Below are 20,895 nucleotides of genomic sequence, written 5' to 3'. Positions count from 1 at the left end.
GGACATCTGCAATGTCACAACTGTGGGGAGGAGGTGGCACATAGTGGGTGAAGCCCAGGTACGGCACAGTTCCCATAACAAAGAATGACCAAATGCCCCCCGTGTTGGGTGGAGGCACCCTGGACTTCAGTGACAAGAGTGAGCAAAGGAAACGGCTGGGACCCCAACACCCTGTCTCCCTTGGGGGGGGGCCTCACAGTCTGCCTTTACTGACACTGTAATCAGAAACCAAAAGTTGCTGTGCTGCCAACCAGCTGGTTACCTTCTTGGGGGTGAGAGAGGGAGCCCACTACCTGTGCTGCAATGAGCAGAATGAACTCCCGGCAGATACAGGCACAACTGTCCTGGAGAGCCACACTCTGCTGGGGCCCCCAGCTCCAGGAAGTGGTGGCTCCCAGTTGTGAACCTCCATACTGGAAGATGGCAGTGGAGCCACTTTCCCTGTCACTCTTTCCTGCCACCTCTGTCCCCTCACCTGAGACCTCAAGTCACAAGGGTCCCTCCAGCCCTATGTGTGCAGGTGGGAGCCATGGGGTGGGCCCAGTCTCCAGCCCAGCCTGAAGGGCAACAGGGTAGGGTCTGTACTCACAGGAGTCCCACGTGGATTTGGGGGTCTCCATTACTGGCCGTGTCTGCGTAGGTAGGCTCCTCAGCATCTTCATTCCTGAACACAGGGGGAAATGCAACCAAGTTCATTCCAGAGGCAACCAATCGCTGCAGAATCTGCAGAAGCTCCCTCATGCTATGAGAGGGCTTTATTAGATTGTGATGTCAGTCACTGAGTTCATCACGTGTCTGAAAGAACAGGGCAGGTACCCAAAATCCATGAGGCATCTCACTGGGTACCCACCTACAAACTGCTGGGGCTTTTTTTTTGTTTTGTTTTTGAGATGGAGTCTGGCTCTGTTGCCCAGGCAGGAGTGCAGTGGCACAATCTCGGCTCACTGTGGACTCCACCTCCGGGGTTCAAGCGATTCTCCTGCCTCAGCCTCCTGAGTAGCTGGGATTACACCATGCCCTGCTGATTTTTGTATATTTAGCAGAAACAGGGTTTTACCATGTTGGCCAGGTTGATCTTGAACTTTTGACCTCAGGTGATTCACCTGCCTGGGCCTCCCAAAGTTCTGGGATTATAGGTGTGAGCCACCACGCCCAGCTTATTTCTTTTTTATGTTGTTCTTGTTTCAGGAAAATAACTTTGCGGCTGGGCACAATGGCTCACAACTATAATCCCAGCACTTTGGGGAGGCTAAGATGGGTGGATCACTTGAAGCCAGAACTTAAAGACTAGCCCATTCAACATGTTGAAACCCTGCCTCTATTAAAAATACAAACAAAATTAGCCAGGTGTGATAGAGCACATCTATAATCCCAACACTTGGTGAGCCCACAAGTTCAAGTCCAGCCTTGACAACATGATGAAACCCCATCTCTACTAAAAATACAAAAATTAACCAGGCATGGTGGTTCGTGTCTGTAATCCCAGATACCTGTGGGACTGAAGTGGGAGAAATTCATAAGCCCAGGAGTTTGAGGCTGCAGTAAGCTATGACTGCACTACTACACTCCAGCCTGGGCGAGAAGAGCCTGTCTCAAAAAAAAAAAAAAAAAAAGAAAGAAAGAAAGAAAGAAAGAAAGAAAGAAAATAAGAATAAGAATAAGAATAAGAAAATAACTTTTCATACATTTTAAAACCACATGTGATACTTGGGGAAATGTCCAAAAATTAACTTTAAGTGAATTGTCTTCTAGAAACCTGAGACTTAAACTGTATGAAGAAATAATGCCATCAAAGATGCCCGATCAAAATAAAGCATGGAATTCTAAAAGGTGCTGTGTCACTGTGAAACCATTCCCGTAGCTAAGAAAACAAGGAAGGGAGGAAATTCATTTCTAATGAATGAATGTCCCTTCCAGAAAAGCAGGGCTCTCCTATATACTGATTCTCCTTTTTGAGCTCCATCAGACTCGAGCCTTAGGCCCCCAGGGCCAGGGAGAAGGACTTCCTTCTAAAACCCAATCACCCAAAGGTGAAAGAAGCTAGAAAAATATCCTACTCCTGGAAAAATAAACAAAGTGTCAATGTATGAAAGTTTCAGTATGGAATCTTTTCGTGATTGCCAGTAACACAGGTGATTCTGTGGAGGGAGAAGGAAATAGCAAGACTGACTTCAGACCTTTTGGTTAGAGGTTCAAACACCCCACTGTCGCTGGCTAGCGAATAATCTGACAGGCACGCGGAGATGCGGCGTGCCCTCCTCTCCAGCCTCTTGGCACTGTCTTCTCGAAGAGTCACTGCTGCAAATAAGGGACACACACAGGGTCAGGAAATAAGAGCACCGGGGACCAGGGTCCTCGATGCCAGAGCACATGCTAAGTCCTTGAGTGCTCCAGAGTCACCAGGACACACACACACGTGGAGACATGCTGTGCTCTAGTTGTTTTTCATATTGGAAAATTGAAGAAATGAACTTCTGGCTACTTCTTGGATTCATATATCTCTTTCCACCCCATTAATGAGCACACAGAACATAAGATGATGGTGATTGGCCCCTCAAATGGCACTTTCTGAAAGCTGCTCACACCCACGAGACAGGAAAGCAGCATTACCCCGATGGGAACAGAAGCAGCACTCACCAAGAAGTCATGGTTTTCATTCCCTTCTTTATGCTGTTGTGTATTTTCCATGTTTTGTACAATAAACATAAACAAATACTGATTTTACGCTCAGGAAAAACCATTTATCCAAGTAAACCCTAACAAAAATTAGCAACCTTCAAAGCAGAGGACACAGATGAACCTAGACTCAACCTCTGAAAACACCACCTAGGAGGCCTGTGGCCCCAGGGGAGGAAGCCAGGGCTCAGGCCTGGCTGTCTGGATGACCGCAGGCAGGAGCCTTCCCAGCCACTCTTCTGGGTTAGCAGCTACTATTCCTGGGCAGCTTATTTTTATCTTTGACATCTATTTCATTCAAGAGCCAAAAATAGCCATTGAAATGTTTCCTTTGAACATTTCATCAGCCATTTCTACCCACTTCCTCATGGCAATAAGTTCCTTTTAACAAAACCAGTACAAACATGCAAATGGCCTTCCTGCAGTAACTGCAGCTGGGATCCCAGGAGTCTGTTTTCTGGAGGGGCACACTTGGCTGGAACATAGAATCAAACTGGAACCCCAGCTGGGCGATCCACTATTGCTGAAAGCGCCTCTGCACTTTTCTTTGTCTAAGTTCTAGAAACGAAAGGTGTTGACATTTCTGCCTTCCTAAACTGAGTCCACAGGCGACCATCTCTCCTTTCAACCAAATTATCATTCATGCCAATGAAATACAAATATGTTCAACAGCGCACAAAACACATGGGGCTGCAGCCTTTGGCCTCGTGAGGTCAAATGGAGGCCCAGTGAACCTCCCAAAGGCCTGCCATGACACACCTTGGGGAATTCACTGCTTCTTCCTCATCAGCCAGGACTGGAAACTGGCCTCCATCCTGGGATGGCCAGAGGCACTGCTTCTCAGGCAGAGCAGGATTCCAGAAGCCAGCTCTCCTCTTTATCCCTGCCACACGGAAGGACCCAAATGCCTGGCCCTCAACTACAAATGGAAGCCCCTCCATCCACTGCATCAATACCCAGCAAAGAAAACCACCACTCCATTTACATTCCCAGCCCTGACATGCATGGTCCCCAGACCCAGCTGTAGATGCTCGCAAGGAAATAGCACCAAGCAACAAGCCTAAGCACCTGCAACTCCCCAGCCCAGGCCACATGTATCTCTCATCATTGTCTCCATGCAGAGAGGAAAGAAATGAAGGAACTAATCCTCGAAGCCCAGGCTGAGTCACTAGATCCACAGAACATGTGGAAGTAGGAATTGCCAAGAGGAACTCCCATCGGCAACTGGCCAGCTGAGAAAAAGCACAGACCCCATGTTCCATACCCTGGATGTCTGCCCTGGGGCTTCAAGGCACAGAAGTGGACCCTTGGGAGCACTGTCAGGGGGACAAGGGTCAAATCTTACCCATGTTCATGTGAAAATCTCTTTACTCCCTTTTCATCATTCAGTACAGACAGACAGTAAGAGCCAAAGATGTGAACACTGCTTGGTAAAAAGGAAGAAAATAGAGTGAAAACCACAGCACAGCAAAGCTGCCAGGTGACACACGACAGCAATGAACACCATTACATTCCAGAAACAAACACAGAACAGAGGAAATGAACAGTGAAAGCATCTAGGAAAGTTCTTACACAACTTTAGCAGCCGTCATGAATATTAACAATGAGATAATGATGAGGACAAGTGCTAAGTTGCAGTGAATCACAGCTATAAGATAACCCTCCTTGGCCACACCCCAGCCATCCTGAATACATCAATCCGCAGCAGAAAGGTGTGCCCAGGGCCTGAGCAACAACAGTGAGTGTGGGGACTCCCAAGGCCACTTACAGTGAGCACTTCTGTCGAGCCGCATGAGAAGAGATTAAAAAAAAAAAAAGGCACAAAGTGAAAACACTGCAGAATTTAAGCCAGCAATATTAAACAGAGTATCAGTATCATAAAATATCAATAAATAGATGACCAAAGTCAAGATTTTTATGGGTTTTAATTAGTAAATACTAATGGGTAGATGAAAATACGTAAGTATTTCATAATAATAACACATCTGACTTTTAAAAAAGTCCAGGGTAGACAAAACTTAGCAAAAATGCTTAAATAGCATGAAAGATTACAGTGTATTGCCCCACTCTTCTGACCTGCCTTCTGCTTCCTCTGATTGATTGAAAATACAAGGAAGAAATCATTCAGAGGCTCCTTTGCAGATTTGGACAACTTTGATTATTATCATACAAAAATTTTGTCTTACTAAGATATGCTGAGGGCCAAACTAGACAGCACGGTTCCCAGCACAGATGACAGGGGATGCGGCGGGGTGATATGATGAGCACCACTGGGCTCAGCCATTCCCACAGCCTCAGTGAAGTGAGGAACCCCCTGTGTTCATGCCTAAGCTGGCTACCCAACCTGGCCCTCTGGGGACACCCAACAGGGTCAATTATTTCAAGTTTCTAAGGACACAAATAAATGTCCTTAGAACGATGTAATATATGAAACCACCACAAGATGGCAGTATCATAAAAACCCACCTCTAGGTGGCAGTGTCACACAAGATCCCCCACCTATATCATATAAGAATCTACCACCAGGCCGGGCGTGGTGGCTCAAGCCTGTAATCCCAGCACTTTGGGAGGCCGAGGCGGGTGGATCACGAGGTCGAGAGATCGAGACCATCCTGGTCAACATGGTGAAACCCCGTCTCTACTAAAAATACAAAAAAATCACCTGGGCATGGTGGTGCGTGCCTGTAATCCCAGCTACTCAGGAGGCTGAGGCAGAAGAATTGCCTGAAACCAGGAGGCAGAGGATGCGGTGAGCCGAGATCGCGCCATTGCACCCCAGCCTGGGTAACAAGAGCGAAACTCCGTCTCAAAAAAAAAAAAGAAAGAAAGAAAGAAAGAATCTACCACCAGAGGGCAGTGTTACTTGGGAATTTATCGGCGGTGCCATATAAGTATCTGCCACCAGATGGCAGTGTTATACAAGAATTCATCACCAATGTCATATACAAGTCTGCCACACGATGGCAGTGTAACACAAGAAATCATCACGAATACAAGAAATCATCACGAACCACATGTAAAACTCCACCACCAGATGGTAGTGTCTACACACGTAAGGAAATAACTTGCCAATCTAAGTAGTTTGAACTATTATAGCACCTGCCACCGAAAGTGAAGGAAAAATAAATAAATCAGGATATGAAATTAAATCAGTCCTTTTCCCTCCCACTCTGCCTCTCCTCTGACCCAAAGGGGCCGTTGGGCCTTGTGCAGATTTTATGCCTAACCTGACTGAATTCTGGAATCTCAATCCCTTAAGGAAAAGGTGGTAGGGGGAGAGGAGGGAGACTAAGAAAAAAGTCCTGATTGGATACTTCTTTTTTGACTGAATGGAATAAACATGGCGCAATGAAGCTGTGGTTATAAAGAGGAACATAGTGAATGAAGGTTACCTGCACATGTGGACTTCAGAAACAACGTATCTGGGGATACCAAAGTGTGTTTGTAAACCCAGGGGCAGACACGAAAATAACAGAGATGCCAAAAAGCCACGGGGCAGTCTCAGAACATGGTGGCCTCTCGTTATGCACATAAGCGTCAACAGACTACTATTTTATAGACATGATCAACCTATCTATGATCTACCAATCCATCTATCTCTTGGGTAACAGAATGGTGGTGAATGGAAGGGGTCACAAAGGTTACTGTGTTCAAGGGTGGAAAAGGTGAGACTCAGTCCAGGGATGAGCTCAAGGTCACACAGCTAAGAGTGGACAGGGCAGGAACAAAATCTTGGCCTTCCAGGTGCTAGGTTGAAGCCGCTTCCACTACACCACACCAGTTCTGCTCTCTAGTTGCCTCAGCCCTGTTGACATTTAGGGATGGAACATTCTCTGTGGGGCTGGGGGGGGCCTGTCCTGTGTGTGGTAGGGTGCTTAGCAGCATCCCTGGCCTCCACTTGCTAGATGCCAGGGGCATCTTTCACCCCCTAGTTGTGACAATCAAAAATGTGTACAGACATTGCCAAGTGTCCCCCAGGGGCAAGAGGCAAAAACACCCCAGGCTGAGATCCACTCTGCTGCACGAATTATCTAGTGCTTGCCTAAACAGAATGTTGAAAACATTTTTGCTGTGCAAATAACTCAATTAAATGGGCTGAACTTCAGGAATGGGAGACCCTGTTCTTGATAATCTTTAAAACCAAAGGAAGATCAAGTTGCCACAGGCTGGCTCAGGAAAGCATATGGGGTCAATATTCCCTTCAATAGCAGTCTGATTTTCTAAGCAGGCTCCAAGCTGAAAGACCCTGGCTCCAGGGAGGAGCTGAACTAACACCAACCGTGTGGATGAGGCTCCACAGAGCTCATGTTTCTCGATTTGAAGAACCACCTGAGAAACCAATTCAGCAGAAATGACTGATATTTATGGGCATGTCCTTTGAAATTACACAATTATTTTCACTTCCACATTTGATAGAATTATATTCTTGAAAACTATGAGAACTAAAAAGATAAAGAGACAATGTCGAAGCCACGAAAGAAGTCGAGATTTCCACTGGCTGCGGCCAGACAGCAGCTAGTGTAGCAGTCTACGGCGGACACACACTGCAAAAGTCATGAAGGCCCTGGTCCATCTCTAGAAGCCTCTGAATGTAGAAGACTGTGTGCTTCTTACCCTGGTTTTCAACAATTACTTTTTGAAAACAAGCCAAATACCTAGGAAAGACAACTTTGTCAATTTCAATGATCTTTCCCCAACACAGACCAGAAAGGGCAGGTGTGTGCCCTTGCTGATCCCATCCATGTTCTTAAACATAAAGCTCACCATGGACCTGGAAAGCCAGCCGCCCTCACTCTGGCCCCAACAGTTTTCTCCCTGTAGCTAACCCTCACCCAACAGGAGGCTACATCCACACTTACTTCCGCCCACAGGAGCACCGGCCGGTGGGGGTCCTCGATCCTGTGGCCCTTCCCCGTCTCCAGAGACCCCGTGTGGCTGAAGGGCTGCTATGCCTGGCAAGTCTTCGTCCCCCAAAGCTGAGGCATGTGCCCGCAGTCTGTCCATGGCACCCAGGCCTGGCCCCTCAGAGCTGTCCGCCAGCTGCGCCAGTGGCGAGTCCCGTGAGGTAGGGAGGAAGGGTGTGTCCAGGGGCGAGCTTGGGGGTGACAGCGAGGAGAGGGAGGAGCGGGAAGACAGCGATGCCAGGGACTGGGGTGTGTCCAGGGACCGCCTCTGCTTGTGGAAGCCCGAGGGGCCTGGGGGCTCTGAAAAGGGGGCATCTCGCCCCAGTGAGTCGAAGGGAATGAGGTCGAAGCGTAGAAGTTGGCCACCCTCAGCGTCAGGCTTCTCGTATTGTGGGAGGCCGTAGATGTCAGTGAAGCTGACCGAGCTCAGGGAGCCCCGGCTGGAGGCCAGAGACCCACGGCTGGAGGCCAGGGACCCGCGGCTGCTACCCGAGGACACCGTCAGGGTGCTGGCACACAGGCTGAAATGAGACAGCATGGCCATCTGAGATGGCAAGGCAGCCGCCCCCTGCTCACCCTGAGAGTACAGAAAGGGTGGCAGAGAGCAGTAGGGAACAGCAGATCCCATGCCCAAGTCCCAGTCCCAGTCCCAGTCCCAGCTGGAATACAAACTAGCCAGGTACACCTGGTCAAGCCATTCACCCCCTTGGCACTCCCATGGGCTCACTAGGGCTGGGATGAGAACAGTTCCCACCTCGGACATGGTTAGGAGGAATAACTGTGAGAATGACACATCTAAGGCCCTTGACATTGTGCTCTACCATATAGTGAGGGCTGAGGAACATGCACAGGGCCATTCTGGAGCAGCCAAATCTTACTATCTTAAAAATATTCAGATCCTTTAAAAATAAAATAGAATAAAAGTGAGCATATATATAGATGTACACTTCTGAAGCTGTTAATCAGGTTACAAAATCCTTGAATACATTTTATTTCAGGCCTCTTATTTAACCTGAAGCCAAATTTGGTTCTCTCCATATTCCTTGAGTCACACAGTAGCATGTGAAAAATATAATGTATCTGCTCTTCCATCCCGTGCTAACAACACTTCAGGCTAAGCTCCAGTAGGACCAAAATAAGCTGAGAGAAGCAAGTTCCTGTACCAGTCATTGGAACACAATGATCAAATACAGTTTTCACTTTGAAAAGAACCTACCTTTTTAACTGGGACTGCAGATAGGATGTCAGGCGGGTGGCTTCTTCCAGCTGCATGAGTAGACAATTTCTTTTTTCCTGAAGCAGAATCCTGTAGGTAATGTAACAGTCAATGAGTACATTTGAAAGACAGGGAATATATTTTCATAACAAGACACTCCACTATCAATTCCACCCAGCTGAATTAGGTTGCAATGATCACCCATTCTAAAAGCACCCAGGTCACAGGTGCCAAGATCACAGAGACTGCTTTTGTCCCATTTGAAAAATACATCCCAGGCACCCTGAGCAGTGCCTGCCGGAGCTCCAGGCACAGTGCACAGAGGAGGGGACGCATGAGAGGAGTGGATGCAGGAATGGGTCAATGTGTGGGTAGGTGGCTGCGTGAACAACAGGTAGACAAATGGGTGGGCAGCTAGATGGGTGGGTGGCTGGGCAGGTGGCTGGATGAGTGGATGGCTGGCTGGATGGCTGGCTGGGTAGGTGAATGGCTGGATGTTTGGCTAGATGGGTGGGTGGGTGGCTGGATGGGAGGGTGGGTGGGCGGCTGGATGGGTGGGTGGGTGGCTGGATGGCTGGCTGGGTGGGTGAATGGATGGATGGCCGGCTGGATGGGTGTGGGTGGCTAGATGGGTGGGTGGGGTGGCTGGATGGGTGCATGGGTGGGTGGCTGGATGGGTGGGTGAGGTGGATGGCTGGCTGGCTGGCTGGGTGGCTGGATGGATACCTGCTTGGATGGATGGGAGAACAGGTAGGTGAGCAGAAGGACAGATAACCAGCAGATGAGCTCAAATGCAGAATACATAGTCATCTGCTGAAATTCCTTGGAGCAAATCAGATTCCTTCATACTAGGCCTCCTTCTAGTCAAGAACAAATATAATTCTACAATCTATACAGTTAAAACATTGGAAGCAAATGAAACAAAATAGCAGCTGTGGCCATCTCCAGGTCATGGGGTTGGAGGTATTTTTGTTTTCCTTCCTTCTACTTTTTTCTACTTTGTACTTTCCTAGAACAAAATCTGTTCCTACTACAGAAATCCCATAGCCTAAAATCAAGCTCACCCCAGACAGGTACTTGATAAACAGTTGCTGGACAAGTCCGTGAATGTTTGCCTCTAGACGGAAACACTCCTGATTTACAAACCAAATGATGACACTGTGACGTGTGGCTGCAGTAGGCACCCTTAAAGCCTTCCTCTTTCCACCAACAGGAAAGGGGACGTGCCCGACAGGTTTAAGGAGCTTGGTCAGGTGGGGGTCAGAGGAAACCAGAAGCAGTGTCTGACAGTAGCCTGGGACTCAGACAAGCCTACCTGGCCATGAACTCAGGAGCTACGTGGCCTTAGACAAATGTCTCACCCTCTCTGAGTACTTAATTTCATTATCTGTAAAAATGGAGACCACAATTTCCAGCTCAAAGAACTCATGCTGAATAGATAAAATAATGTATGGCAAATGAGGACTGATCAACAAAGACCAACTATCATCCATCAAGGAAACAGATGCGCCACCAACTTACAATAAGGAAGACAAACCAGTCTGAATTTGTTTACAAGTTTCAACCAATAAATCCTAATGAGCCTTTGTTTCTCTTGATGCAAACAAAATCCCAAATGGTGCTGTGTGTAGTTCAGCTGGCGGCACAGTACAAGCACTGTCCTAAATGAAGCCACGACACAACCCACTTTCAAGTTCAGTATCATACATTAAAACCAATGGTTTTCAAAGCATGATCCAAAGACCCCTGTGATCCCTGAAACCCTTTCAGGGATCCTATGAGGTCCCCTCCTTCCCAGTGGCATATCCATAGGCAGTCAGATGGTCTTCACATATTCACTCAAAATAACCCTATCACAATGGGCTTTAAAAAAGGAAAAAAGAAAAAAAAAAAAAAAGCCAAATGTGTCAAATGCCAAAGCAGCTACCCTCCAGCAAGCCAGACACTAAAGAGCTACAGAACAATGGCAAATCAGACCACTCTTCTCACTATGGCTTTTTGTTTTAATAAAGTTATTAGTCATAAAAATGTTACTAATATTAACACATAATAGGATTTTATTGTCTTTTTTATTTTTTGAGATGGGGTCTCGCTCTGTTGTGCACGCTGCAGTGCAGTGGTGTCATCGCAGCTCACTGCAACCTCCACCTCCCAGGCTCAATCCATCCTCCCACCTCAGGCTCCGAGTACCTAGGACCACAGGCATGTGCTGCCACACCCAGCTAACCTTCGTATTTTTTGTAAAGAGGAGGTTTTGCCACATTGCCTAGACTGGTCTTGAACTCCCTGAACTAAATCAATCCTCCTGCCTCAGCCTCCCTAAGTGCTGGGATTACAGGAATGAGCCACTGTGCCTGGCCTATTGTTATATTTAATAAATAAATATTTTTAAAATTCTCCAGGGCTAACTTCTAAATTAGTAAATACTGACATAAAAATCCACATAAACACTTGATATGTCACTGGGTAGGGAAAAAAGAAAAACAAAACAAGAAGGAAAAATAACTTTAAAAAATCACAATAAACAAAAGCTCTTTGGGATCCTCAGTATTTTAACACTGAAAGGAGGTCCTGGCCAGACGCAGTGGCTCGCGCCTGTAATCCCAGCACTGTGGGAGGCTGAGGTGGGTGGATCACGAGGTCAGGAGTTGGAGATCAGGCTGGCGAAGCTGGTGAAACCCCATCTCTACTAAAAATACAAAAATTAGCCAGGCATGGTGGCGGGCACCTATAATCCCAGCTACTCAGGAGGCTGAGGCAGGAGAATTGCTTGGACCCAGAAGGTGGAGGGTGCAGTGAGCCACGATCGTGCCACTGCACTCCAGCCTGGGTGACAAAGCAAGACTCCTCCTCAAAGAAAATTAAAAAAGAAAGGAGGTTCTGAGACCAAAATGTTTGAGAACAACTATAATAAACTCTTGAGCAGAATGTTCCAAGATTCCACTTACCTATGATATCTTAATTTTTAAGGGAAATGTTTTGATAACTTGTACAAACGATAGTAACATTTAAAAAGCAATTGTGAAGCTCCACTGAGTGGCTCTGTGTGTGTCACAGTAGGCGAGAAGCACTGCCTTATTCCTTACTGTTCTTTGGATTCTACCCCTGCTTTACAGATGAGGAAACTCATACAAAGTAACTTGCCTCCACTATGCAAGTTCAAAGCTTGGTCAGGCTGGCTTGAACCCAAAGCCAAGGCACATTTTACTACTGAAAAACATTTACTATGATACTTACATCCTACCTAATGCCTATCAAGCGAGATATCCTCAAAAACCTCATCTTTTTCAGAAGATGGAGAGTAGAGAGTTTTAAAAGGAAGTTCACAATACACCCCTCATTGGGCTTTGGAGCTGTAACTTGGAACCCACTCTCTGTATCACACTCTCTCAAGCGCCGGGACACTATTAAATCACAGAGGACCCCAGGGGCAGAGACACCACCAACAGAGCGTATCCAGTGGCAAACAGTGACCAGCCCCAGAAAGCAATTTGTTGTAGGGAATTTACCAAAGCCCAGTCCAAGGCTATTAACTTTTTTCATAATGCTTTTCAGAAAGTCTAACCTAACCTGAATTCTATTAGCTCAAATCTCAAATTAATAGAAACTAAATTGAGTTCTTACTGAAAACTGACTCCACTCTTGAGTGACCAGGGTAGAATTTCCAACCCGTCGCTAAATACATCGGCACATTCCAGTCCTGTCCATTTTCACACACATGACATATAGATACATTTGTACGTGTGCACGGTTTTAGACTGTCTTTACTCATGATGTATTTTCAGATTGTTTTATCTGTAGCGAAAAAGTTTAGATCGAACTGCCCGCTACTAGCCAATACATTGCATTTGTTACTATACTGAACAGGCGCATTTCGGAGCATGAGAGAGACAGTGCATCTGCATACAAGACCACCCATGAGTGCCCACGAGTGCCCACATGTGCAGTCTAACTTGATGCTTGTTATTATGAAAGTTGCAGATGACCAAAAACGTAACTTCCTTACCAAACAGGGCGCATGCTGGCAATAAATGAGACACCTAAAAACTGGCTGGGACATAAACTGCTAATACGAGGGTCTTAGACATTTGCCTGACTTTTGTACATATTTTTTCAACAAAAAGAAAAGGGGATACAGTTTCCTGGCGGAAAACTGGCCAGGGCCCAACTCCTAAAGCACACAGCCTTGTGTCCCCAATTCAAGGAATATTTACTACTGCTATGAAAAGGAGCAGGAAAGTAAGCTAACAGATTATGAAAATATATAAAGTTGAATTTATTGTCTTTATTTACTTTACATAAAGTACTTTATTGTAAAGATGCCATTCAATTATAACAAAGGAAAATGTTATTTCAGGTTTGGCAAAACCGACTTTTTTCTTTTTCTTCTTTTTTTTTTTTTTGAGACAGAGTCTTGCTCTGTCACTCAGGCTGCAGTGCAGTGGCGCGATCTCAGCTCACTGCAACCTCCACCTCCCGGGTTCAAGCAATTCTCCTGCCTCAGCCTCTCAAGTAGCTGGGATTACAGGCCTCTACCACCATGCTCAGCTAATTTTTTTATATTTTTAGTAGAGAAGGGGTTTCACCATGCTGGCCAGGCTGATCTCAAACTCCTGACCTTGTGATTCGCCCACCTCGGCCTCCCAAAGTGCTGGGATTACAGACATGAGCCACCGCACCCGGCCCGAATTTTTGCTTTTTGATACATCTTTAATTTTCAATCACCCCTATAATAAAAGCAGCCATCCTTGGAAAGAGAATTTCTCAGGATGGCAAACATCTTGCAACAGAGTCCTGGGGTTCTCTGCTGAACATCAGTATCTTGTATAAATGCCCACCACGCACTAACATGAGCAAACTAAAATAAAGGATGTCACAAGCGTTGACAGGAGCCATCTGAGAGATTATCTAGGGTATGTGACCTTCACCTCAAGCCTGCTCCCTCAGCCCAGGAGACAGGCACCAGCTCCCTCCAGAGACGCTGGCTCTGAGCAGCTGGGAGGCCGCCACATGTATCATATGCTGGGGTGGGAGGCCCAACGAGTGGGAGGCCTGAAGGAGGAGCACATCTCTCTCTTTGTCCCCCTGATGACACCCCCAGCCCAGCACATGCCTCCCATTTGCTGCTGATGACATTGCAGCTGAGATGGGCAGACTGGGCCCAGTTCCACAGCTGGCACAGCTCAGCCTTAAGGTGCTAACCTCACTCTCTCTCTGCCCCTGGGCCATGCCAGGTGTCCTCATGCTGCCAGGCTATGCTGGGGGAAGCCTCCTACCATGTGGCCCCATGTTGGTAAACTGCAAGCACCCCTCCAATGAAGGGAGGTGACATGGAGAAATGCACCCTGTGTGCACTGGCACAGAAGGTCCAGAGCTACAACAGCCCCATCCTCATGCGATCTGCGTGCAAGTGCTTAGCACACAGGGATGTGCTTTTCTGGCCAATGTCATTTAGTAGCAGATTCAGGAAACACACTTGGGGCGATTAGGTCCTGGTTGAGGACTTGAGTCCCAGGATTCAGCACCTGGGCTGGTCCCACATGAGACCCCCATGTGAGTCAAAGCTGGTCCGGCTTTGCTGTCCCCACCTTTGAACCCAGGCATAGGGGCTAACACTGGCTTCATGGAGGGCTACAGACTTTGACAGTAGCCACAGTCAAGGGAGCATGGGTGTAGGGCCCTGAGGGGCAGGCAGCATTTGTGGGGCCAAGTCCACCCCGATTCACAGAGAAGCAACAGGAGCTCCCAGGCCCTCCTATGCAGAATGCGCAAGAGTACAGCGGAAAGCTTCAGCTGCACAGTCCCTTTTCACATTTAGATTCCACTCGCAGTTTACTCAGGGTGAGGTGACAGGGCAAGCCACCATCTCAGGAAAAATCAAACTCCTCTGCCTAGGACTCTGAGTTCAACTCTCCAAACACCACCGCTTCCCTCTGAGGCTGCCGTAAGCCCCTAGTGTCAAACCACAGACTTGTCTCCTCTGAAGATGACCCACGAACATGCAAGCATAAAGGATGCCCAATATACAGAAGACCATTGGGAAATAGTAGGAGTAAGAGCATCTGAACAGATCAAATCATCCAAGTGTCTATTAAATTCTCTGTGGAGCTGTTCATGTGAGCTCAAGGGGACAAGATGTTAACATGATGGGGAGAGGCTGTTCTCTAAAGCCCAGATGATAACCACAGAGAAACTGCTGTGAAGTGTGGAAGGCAGGCCCAGCCTTTGACATAACCTGCCATCTCATGCAGAGAGAGGCTCTGAGTAATTATCAAGAACACCCTCCAGCCACACGCAAGCCACCCTGTGTAGTCTTTCCAGCCAGCTTTCTGCTGGAGGTCGTGTCCCCCTGTGACCCACCTCTCCGTGGCGCCCTGTGCAGAGGTGGCCCGTGCGTGCCGCAGCTCCTCTTCCAGGCGCTCCCGCTCCTCCTCCAGCCGGGCCACGTCTCCCTCAGAGCGCCGCTGTGCGATGATGAGCTGAAGCTCCTGCAGCAAGGCCTCCTTCTCCTTGACAAGCTGCAGCCGGTCCCTGTCAGCCTCGGCCGTGCCTGGCCACGACTCATTGTCAAGCCGGGCCAGCTGCTGCTGGATGTTCGACACTCTGCGAGAGAGACAGGGAGAGAACAAGGACATCGCGGGCTGAAAACGCCATCTTTACAGCTCCACGTCTCACACTGATTCTGTAAACTCCCTCTGCCAAATAAGCAGTGAAATGATTGCACCAAGTGACCTTTACACTCAAAAGGATTTGGAAACAATGGGTCCTAAAAAATGGTGCAGAAGTCCTTTACTGAAGCTCTCTTAGCCTGAGATTCAAGATGACAATAACCCCATCGTGCTGGTTCCAAAGAACTCGCAAAAAGGCCAGCAGCCCTCAACATGCCCATGCTCTCTCTGGGTGGCTCAGACTCCTGATTTCCTATGTGAAACTGTCCCAGAGCAAGAGGGAGTCTGCTTGTTTCTCCTGCTCATCCTCATCAGTAGCTAAACAGCATGTTGAACCCCGCAAAATGCTGCCGGCCTCCCGCCTCCTCAGCTGTGCCTAACCATGGACAGCCACCTTAGCAAAATAGCGAAAGAGAAATGCACTCATCACGTGGCTCCAGAAAGGAAAACCTTTGAAGCCTCGTGCTCCATGTCTTCTGGTTCTGTGTGCTTCCTGCACTAGAGCCCCTGGCCACACATGAATTCAAAACACCTTGCAGAGAGCAAGTGGGAACTCGACAAAAGCTGAGTGCATTGCATAGTGAACAAACATGCCTGTAAATATATGAGAGGACAAGAGGCAGCCCTGTGAGCGTGGTTGTTGGCAAGAGATGATGTGGGTGGATGCAAAGAGCCACAATCCTCAAGGTGGAAAAACAGAGGCTCCTATCAGTTTCCACACCTAGAAATTTCCAAGTGCTTGCTTGGCTAACAGACCGCATTACTTTTTGTGTCATGAGGTGCTACTGAATGCACATTAAGTGAAACAGATGTGGCCTGTATTTTTAAAGCATCCTTTAAAAATAAGACTAGAAAGTAAGGTTAAAGATGAGGGATATCAGTTTCTAGGGAGAAATTAGAAATGCCAAACTCAACCTGAACCCCGTGCTGTGGAGGACACAGTTTGGCATACTCGACCAAAAACAAAATCCAAACAGTTCTCTGAGATCACCAAGAGCTGTGAGAACAGGGATGCGGCAGGCACACGCAGCACTGTATCCTCCAAGGAAGATGCAGGGCAGAGGTGCTCCTGAGACTGCATCGTCCTGTGCCCACAGTACATGGCACTAATCACAGCTGGCTTCCTCCCTACTGGGTCTAGACCTCAGAATCTTCCTCTACACTATGAGCCATGTGGATATCCCCAATTGACTAGTACTGCCAGACACGTTAAAACCTGCTGCCCAGCCCTGTGCCAAGTCAGGCTCCCTAAACTAGGCACGAGCACAAGCACAAGTCCATGGATTCATGAGGATCGGGTGCGACTCCCTCTCTAGGCACCAAACCAGTCGGAAAGCCCACAGTTATGGAAAGAAACGGGAGTACAAGTTATAGTTTAAATGTATGCATTTTACTCAAGTTCACTTCTCCAACAAGGTAAAGAAACTAGTTGAATGTCAGTAGCTTTATTAGACGAGTTATTTTCTAACTTAAAACTAATTTCCGGAAAATGTGTTCGAAGATGGTGCCAAACAATGTCACCAGAAAAACTAATGACAGAGGCAGCTGAACAGGGCTAGGAATCCAACTGGGCTTAAGCGTCCACGTATGCCTAATTAGTGTAATTAAAATTTATGGCAGTCATATACCCAAAGCCCAAGGAAAATACACTAGAAGCAAACCCACAAATAAGTCAGTGCCAAATCAGACATTATACCCAATGACATTTCTGGAACATTCTACAGTAGACCAAGACAAAAAATAAATATAAAAGATGAAGACCAATGAGCAAATCTGCATCCTCATACTTTTTTTCATTTCCATTTATTTGATCCACAGGAAAGTCTATCTGAGCCCCCGCTATAAGTTCACCCGATCATTTTGTCCTCATACTAATTATCATGCATATAACATAAACAGATGTATTTTACAAAGCACTCCTTTTGAGTTTTCTGAGCCTTAACTATGAAGAGATCAAGATTCCATTTGAGTCTGCCAGCTCTAGGTTAGCTGCTAGCCTACAAGGATTCAGGTTGTTGAAGGTGGCAGAAGATCCAATTCCAGATAATCACACCCTTTCCAGGAAAATCTCAAGTAATATGCACTGTCAGAAAAAAAAAAAAGAATGAGGAAGAAAAATGAATTATAGGAGGGAGGAGAGGCAGAGGCAAAGGGCAAGTTTCAAAAGACCTTCCTGCTGCAGGCATAAAGAAACAGAACAGCAGCCCAAATTAAACCATGTCCTGTCACTTCCCACAGCTGGCAGGAAAAATATGCAAGGACATATGGCAAGGGACGACCTTTCTAGCAGCAATAAAGTCTGGATGAGGTTGACTTCTTGCAACCCATCTGGAAATGTTGTTTCGGCTGTGCCGAACACTAGGCAAACATTTCGGTGCCTAAGAATTGTGGGGCCTGAATAATATAATTTCAAAACAAAAATAATCTCTTCTTCATTTCAGAGCTATACATTAATCTAGAAGAAACTGGTATATATTGGAAAGTGCAATTTCTTTATTTGTCCCCATGTTTTAGGTATGAACATTTGGGGCCTGCTTCAGCAAGGTCTAGAGAAGCACGTCTGTCTGTCTGTACTGGAAGCCAAAAGTACTAGGATTCCTTCAACAATCGATTGTTCTTATGTTCCCACGGGCCAGACAAGACACCGCTGCCTTTAAAATCCTATGCCTTGTCTACCTTGCCATGGGCCGGAAACGAGCCATCTGCAGGGAGTATCTTTAGTATGTTAGGTTTACTTGAAGAAACAGACTTCCTGCCTAAGGCTAAACACAGATGTACTGAGTTTCAATGCACCTTCTTCTACTTCCACGCCAGACAGCTGATCCACTGGTTGGAGCCTCGCTCCTGTAAGTGCTGTTGTTCCAATTTTGGATATTAAAGGAAAAACAATTTCCAGAAAGGCTTTTCTTTGAAATATCATCTCAGTGACATTAAATACATGGAAGCAGAGCAAGGTCATGGTTAAAGTTTGCAAACAAAACTTTCCCAAGTTTATTTGTAAAGAGAACTAATAGCAGCTTAAAATTAGAAAGAATTTTTTTTTTCTGTGAGTCAACTACATTCTTCAGTGATTCTTATTTTTGATAGGTAATACATTTTATGGCCTATATAAAATCTCTCCCAAATGCTTTTAAAAGCCTTAAAATATATGTCCCCATGTCCTGATAGTGAAGAAAGCAAATGTTCAATCAAGCATGCAGGTTTATTTATTACGTGATTCCCAAATTCTATTCCCTGAGCAGGCCTAATGTAGACAAACATAAAATACGAATCATTTTTCCCTTATGATTTTTGCCCAAACACCTTTTCCGTTCCAACCCAGGGACCATTAAACCACGAACGGAAGTCTGCATTTATGCCGCAGAAATGACTTAGACTCTCATGATTCACATGAAAATCTTAAATACGATTTGCATGTTTATAGGAAAAAAAATGCACTTTTAATAATAAAAAGTATTGAGGCATATCAAGAATAATCCCCAATTATTTGAATTTATACAAAAAAATCTGCACTCTACAGTATCATTTCTCGTGTTACTAAAATCCCGCTGCTTACTGGAATAGCAAGCAGAACTCCAGGCAGTCCACGGTCCTAACCCATGGTGAAGAGTCGTGAGAGATCCCAAAGGCACATTCCAGGACGTCGTGTCAGCTTAGAGCCTCATGCCTTCAGATTGCAATTATGGCTACAGGTTTGATATGTCTTACATTGTCTCTTAGTTTTCTTGTGGTAAATACCCATTTAAATAAAAAGCAAAGGTTAAAGAAAACATCAGCTGAGATCTAAGTCAGACGAACAATGACATCACTTCAGCTGATTGAACTAAGTATTGATAAACCAGTGTGCATTCTACTCAACTCTTAATGTCAGAAGTTTGAGAAGTCTGAATCTAGAATATGTGGGATAAAAAAGGTCTACTAATACACCAATATCTCACCCTGTCCTCGACTTCCCAGCCCTGACATATTCTCCCTTTGCAACAGACAGATCTTCAGAGAGCAACTGCATCAAATAAAAAGCAGGAAGTCTACAGGCTTCTTCACATTGACCCGAATGCGGAAGACAGAGCTGCAATGGCAAAGATGCTTTTCCTTATTTCTCACAATTGTGCCCCACCCCTAAAACCCAGATATGAAGTCATTTGAGAAATGAAGAAAAAATTCAAGTGATTGATCAAATTCAACTGGAATCATAACACTACAGTGATCCCCAACAACTGATGAATAGCAGGCCTGATCCTGGCAACAAAAACTAAGAGGCAGAGAAACTGGATGGACCGAATGTTTTGTTCCTATCTGGACTGAGAGTGTTTCTATGGCAACAGCTACAGTTTGTCCACAGTCCTGGAACAAGTGCTCTTAAGTTAAAAATAAGAAGCCATCTGCGTCACCGGGATTGCTTCAAGAAGACTTGCTCTTTCTTTCAACTTCACTTTTAAAATTTCTAAATTTTTAAACAAGTAATGTGAAAATACTATCGTTAGGTCTGCCTTGGGAATCCTGAAGGGAAAGGTGCAAGCAGTCCTTTTGGTACATTGCACAGGGCCCACAGTTAAAAATACGAAACTGGTCATCATGATAGGGATCATCTGACCAGAGAATTCTCTAGAAATCACATCACCACTCAGAATTAAGAATTCAACTTCCACAAACTTCCTTTAAACCTGAATATATATGAAATCCAGCTGGGTGGGGTGGCTCATGCCTGTAGTTCCCAGCACTCTGGGAGGCTGAGGCAGGTGGATCACTTGAGGTCAGGAGTTCAGATCAGCCTTGGCCAACATGGTGAAAGTCCATCTCTACTAAAAATCCAAAAATTAGCCAGGTGTGGTGGTACATGCCTATAATACCAGCTAGTCAGGAGGCTGAGGCACAAGAATCACTTGAACCCGGCAGGTGGAGGTTGCATTGAGTCAAGAGCACACCACTGCACTCCAGCACTCCAGCCTGGGTGACAGAGTGAGACCCTGTCTCAAAAATAAAATAAAATAAATCTGAATATATATGAAATCCCTCATTGTCCAGAACTCAGCATTTTTGACAATTTCCCACATCTTAAAAACAATCTCAAATATATATGTGCAAGGAAAGACCTCCGAAATGCATAAGGCATAAACTTCTCCACTGTTTAGAAGTAGCAAACCACAGGAGGTTCTGCAGAGGACAGGCATGATGGCTCACTTTGTGTGTCAAGTTGCCAGGGCTAAGGCATGCCCAGATAGCTGGTAAAACATTATCTCTGAGGGTGTCTGTGAAGGAGTTTCTGGAACAGATAATCATGTGAATCAGTGGACTGCGCAAAGAAGAACCACCCTCACCACCTCACGGGTAGGTACCATCCAATTCATTGAGGGACTGAATAGAGCAAAAGGGTGGAGGAAGGGTGAATTCTGTCTCTCTTATTGAGCTGGGACATCTACCTTCCGCCCTC

General features: G+C 46.2%; 1 protein-coding gene across 1 annotated transcript in view; it reads right to left on the bottom strand.

Moving 5' to 3' along the window:
- WWC3 (WWC family member 3) overlaps nt 1–20,895 on the bottom strand; it is a 131,966-nt gene that overhangs the window by 20,043 nt on the left and 91,028 nt on the right. Inside the window, exons 9-13 of the mRNA XM_039475502.2 lie at nt 15,157–15,399; nt 8,797–8,886; nt 7,536–8,101; nt 2,178–2,298; nt 590–664 (exon numbers count right to left, since the gene is read on the bottom strand). Of these exons, the coding sequence (XP_039331436.1) occupies nt 590–664; nt 2,178–2,298; nt 7,536–8,101; nt 8,797–8,886; nt 15,157–15,399 (1,095 nt within the window). The remainder of the gene's footprint in view (nt 1–589; nt 665–2,177; nt 2,299–7,535; nt 8,102–8,796; nt 8,887–15,156; nt 15,400–20,895) is intronic.

The sequence above is a fragment of the Saimiri boliviensis genome, chromosome X (assembly GCF_048565385.1).
Source record: "Saimiri boliviensis isolate mSaiBol1 chromosome X, mSaiBol1.pri, whole genome shotgun sequence".
In the NCBI taxonomy this organism is placed as follows: domain Eukaryota; kingdom Metazoa; phylum Chordata; class Mammalia; order Primates; family Cebidae; genus Saimiri; species Saimiri boliviensis.
This window is presented reverse-complemented; position numbering and strand designations above follow the sequence as displayed.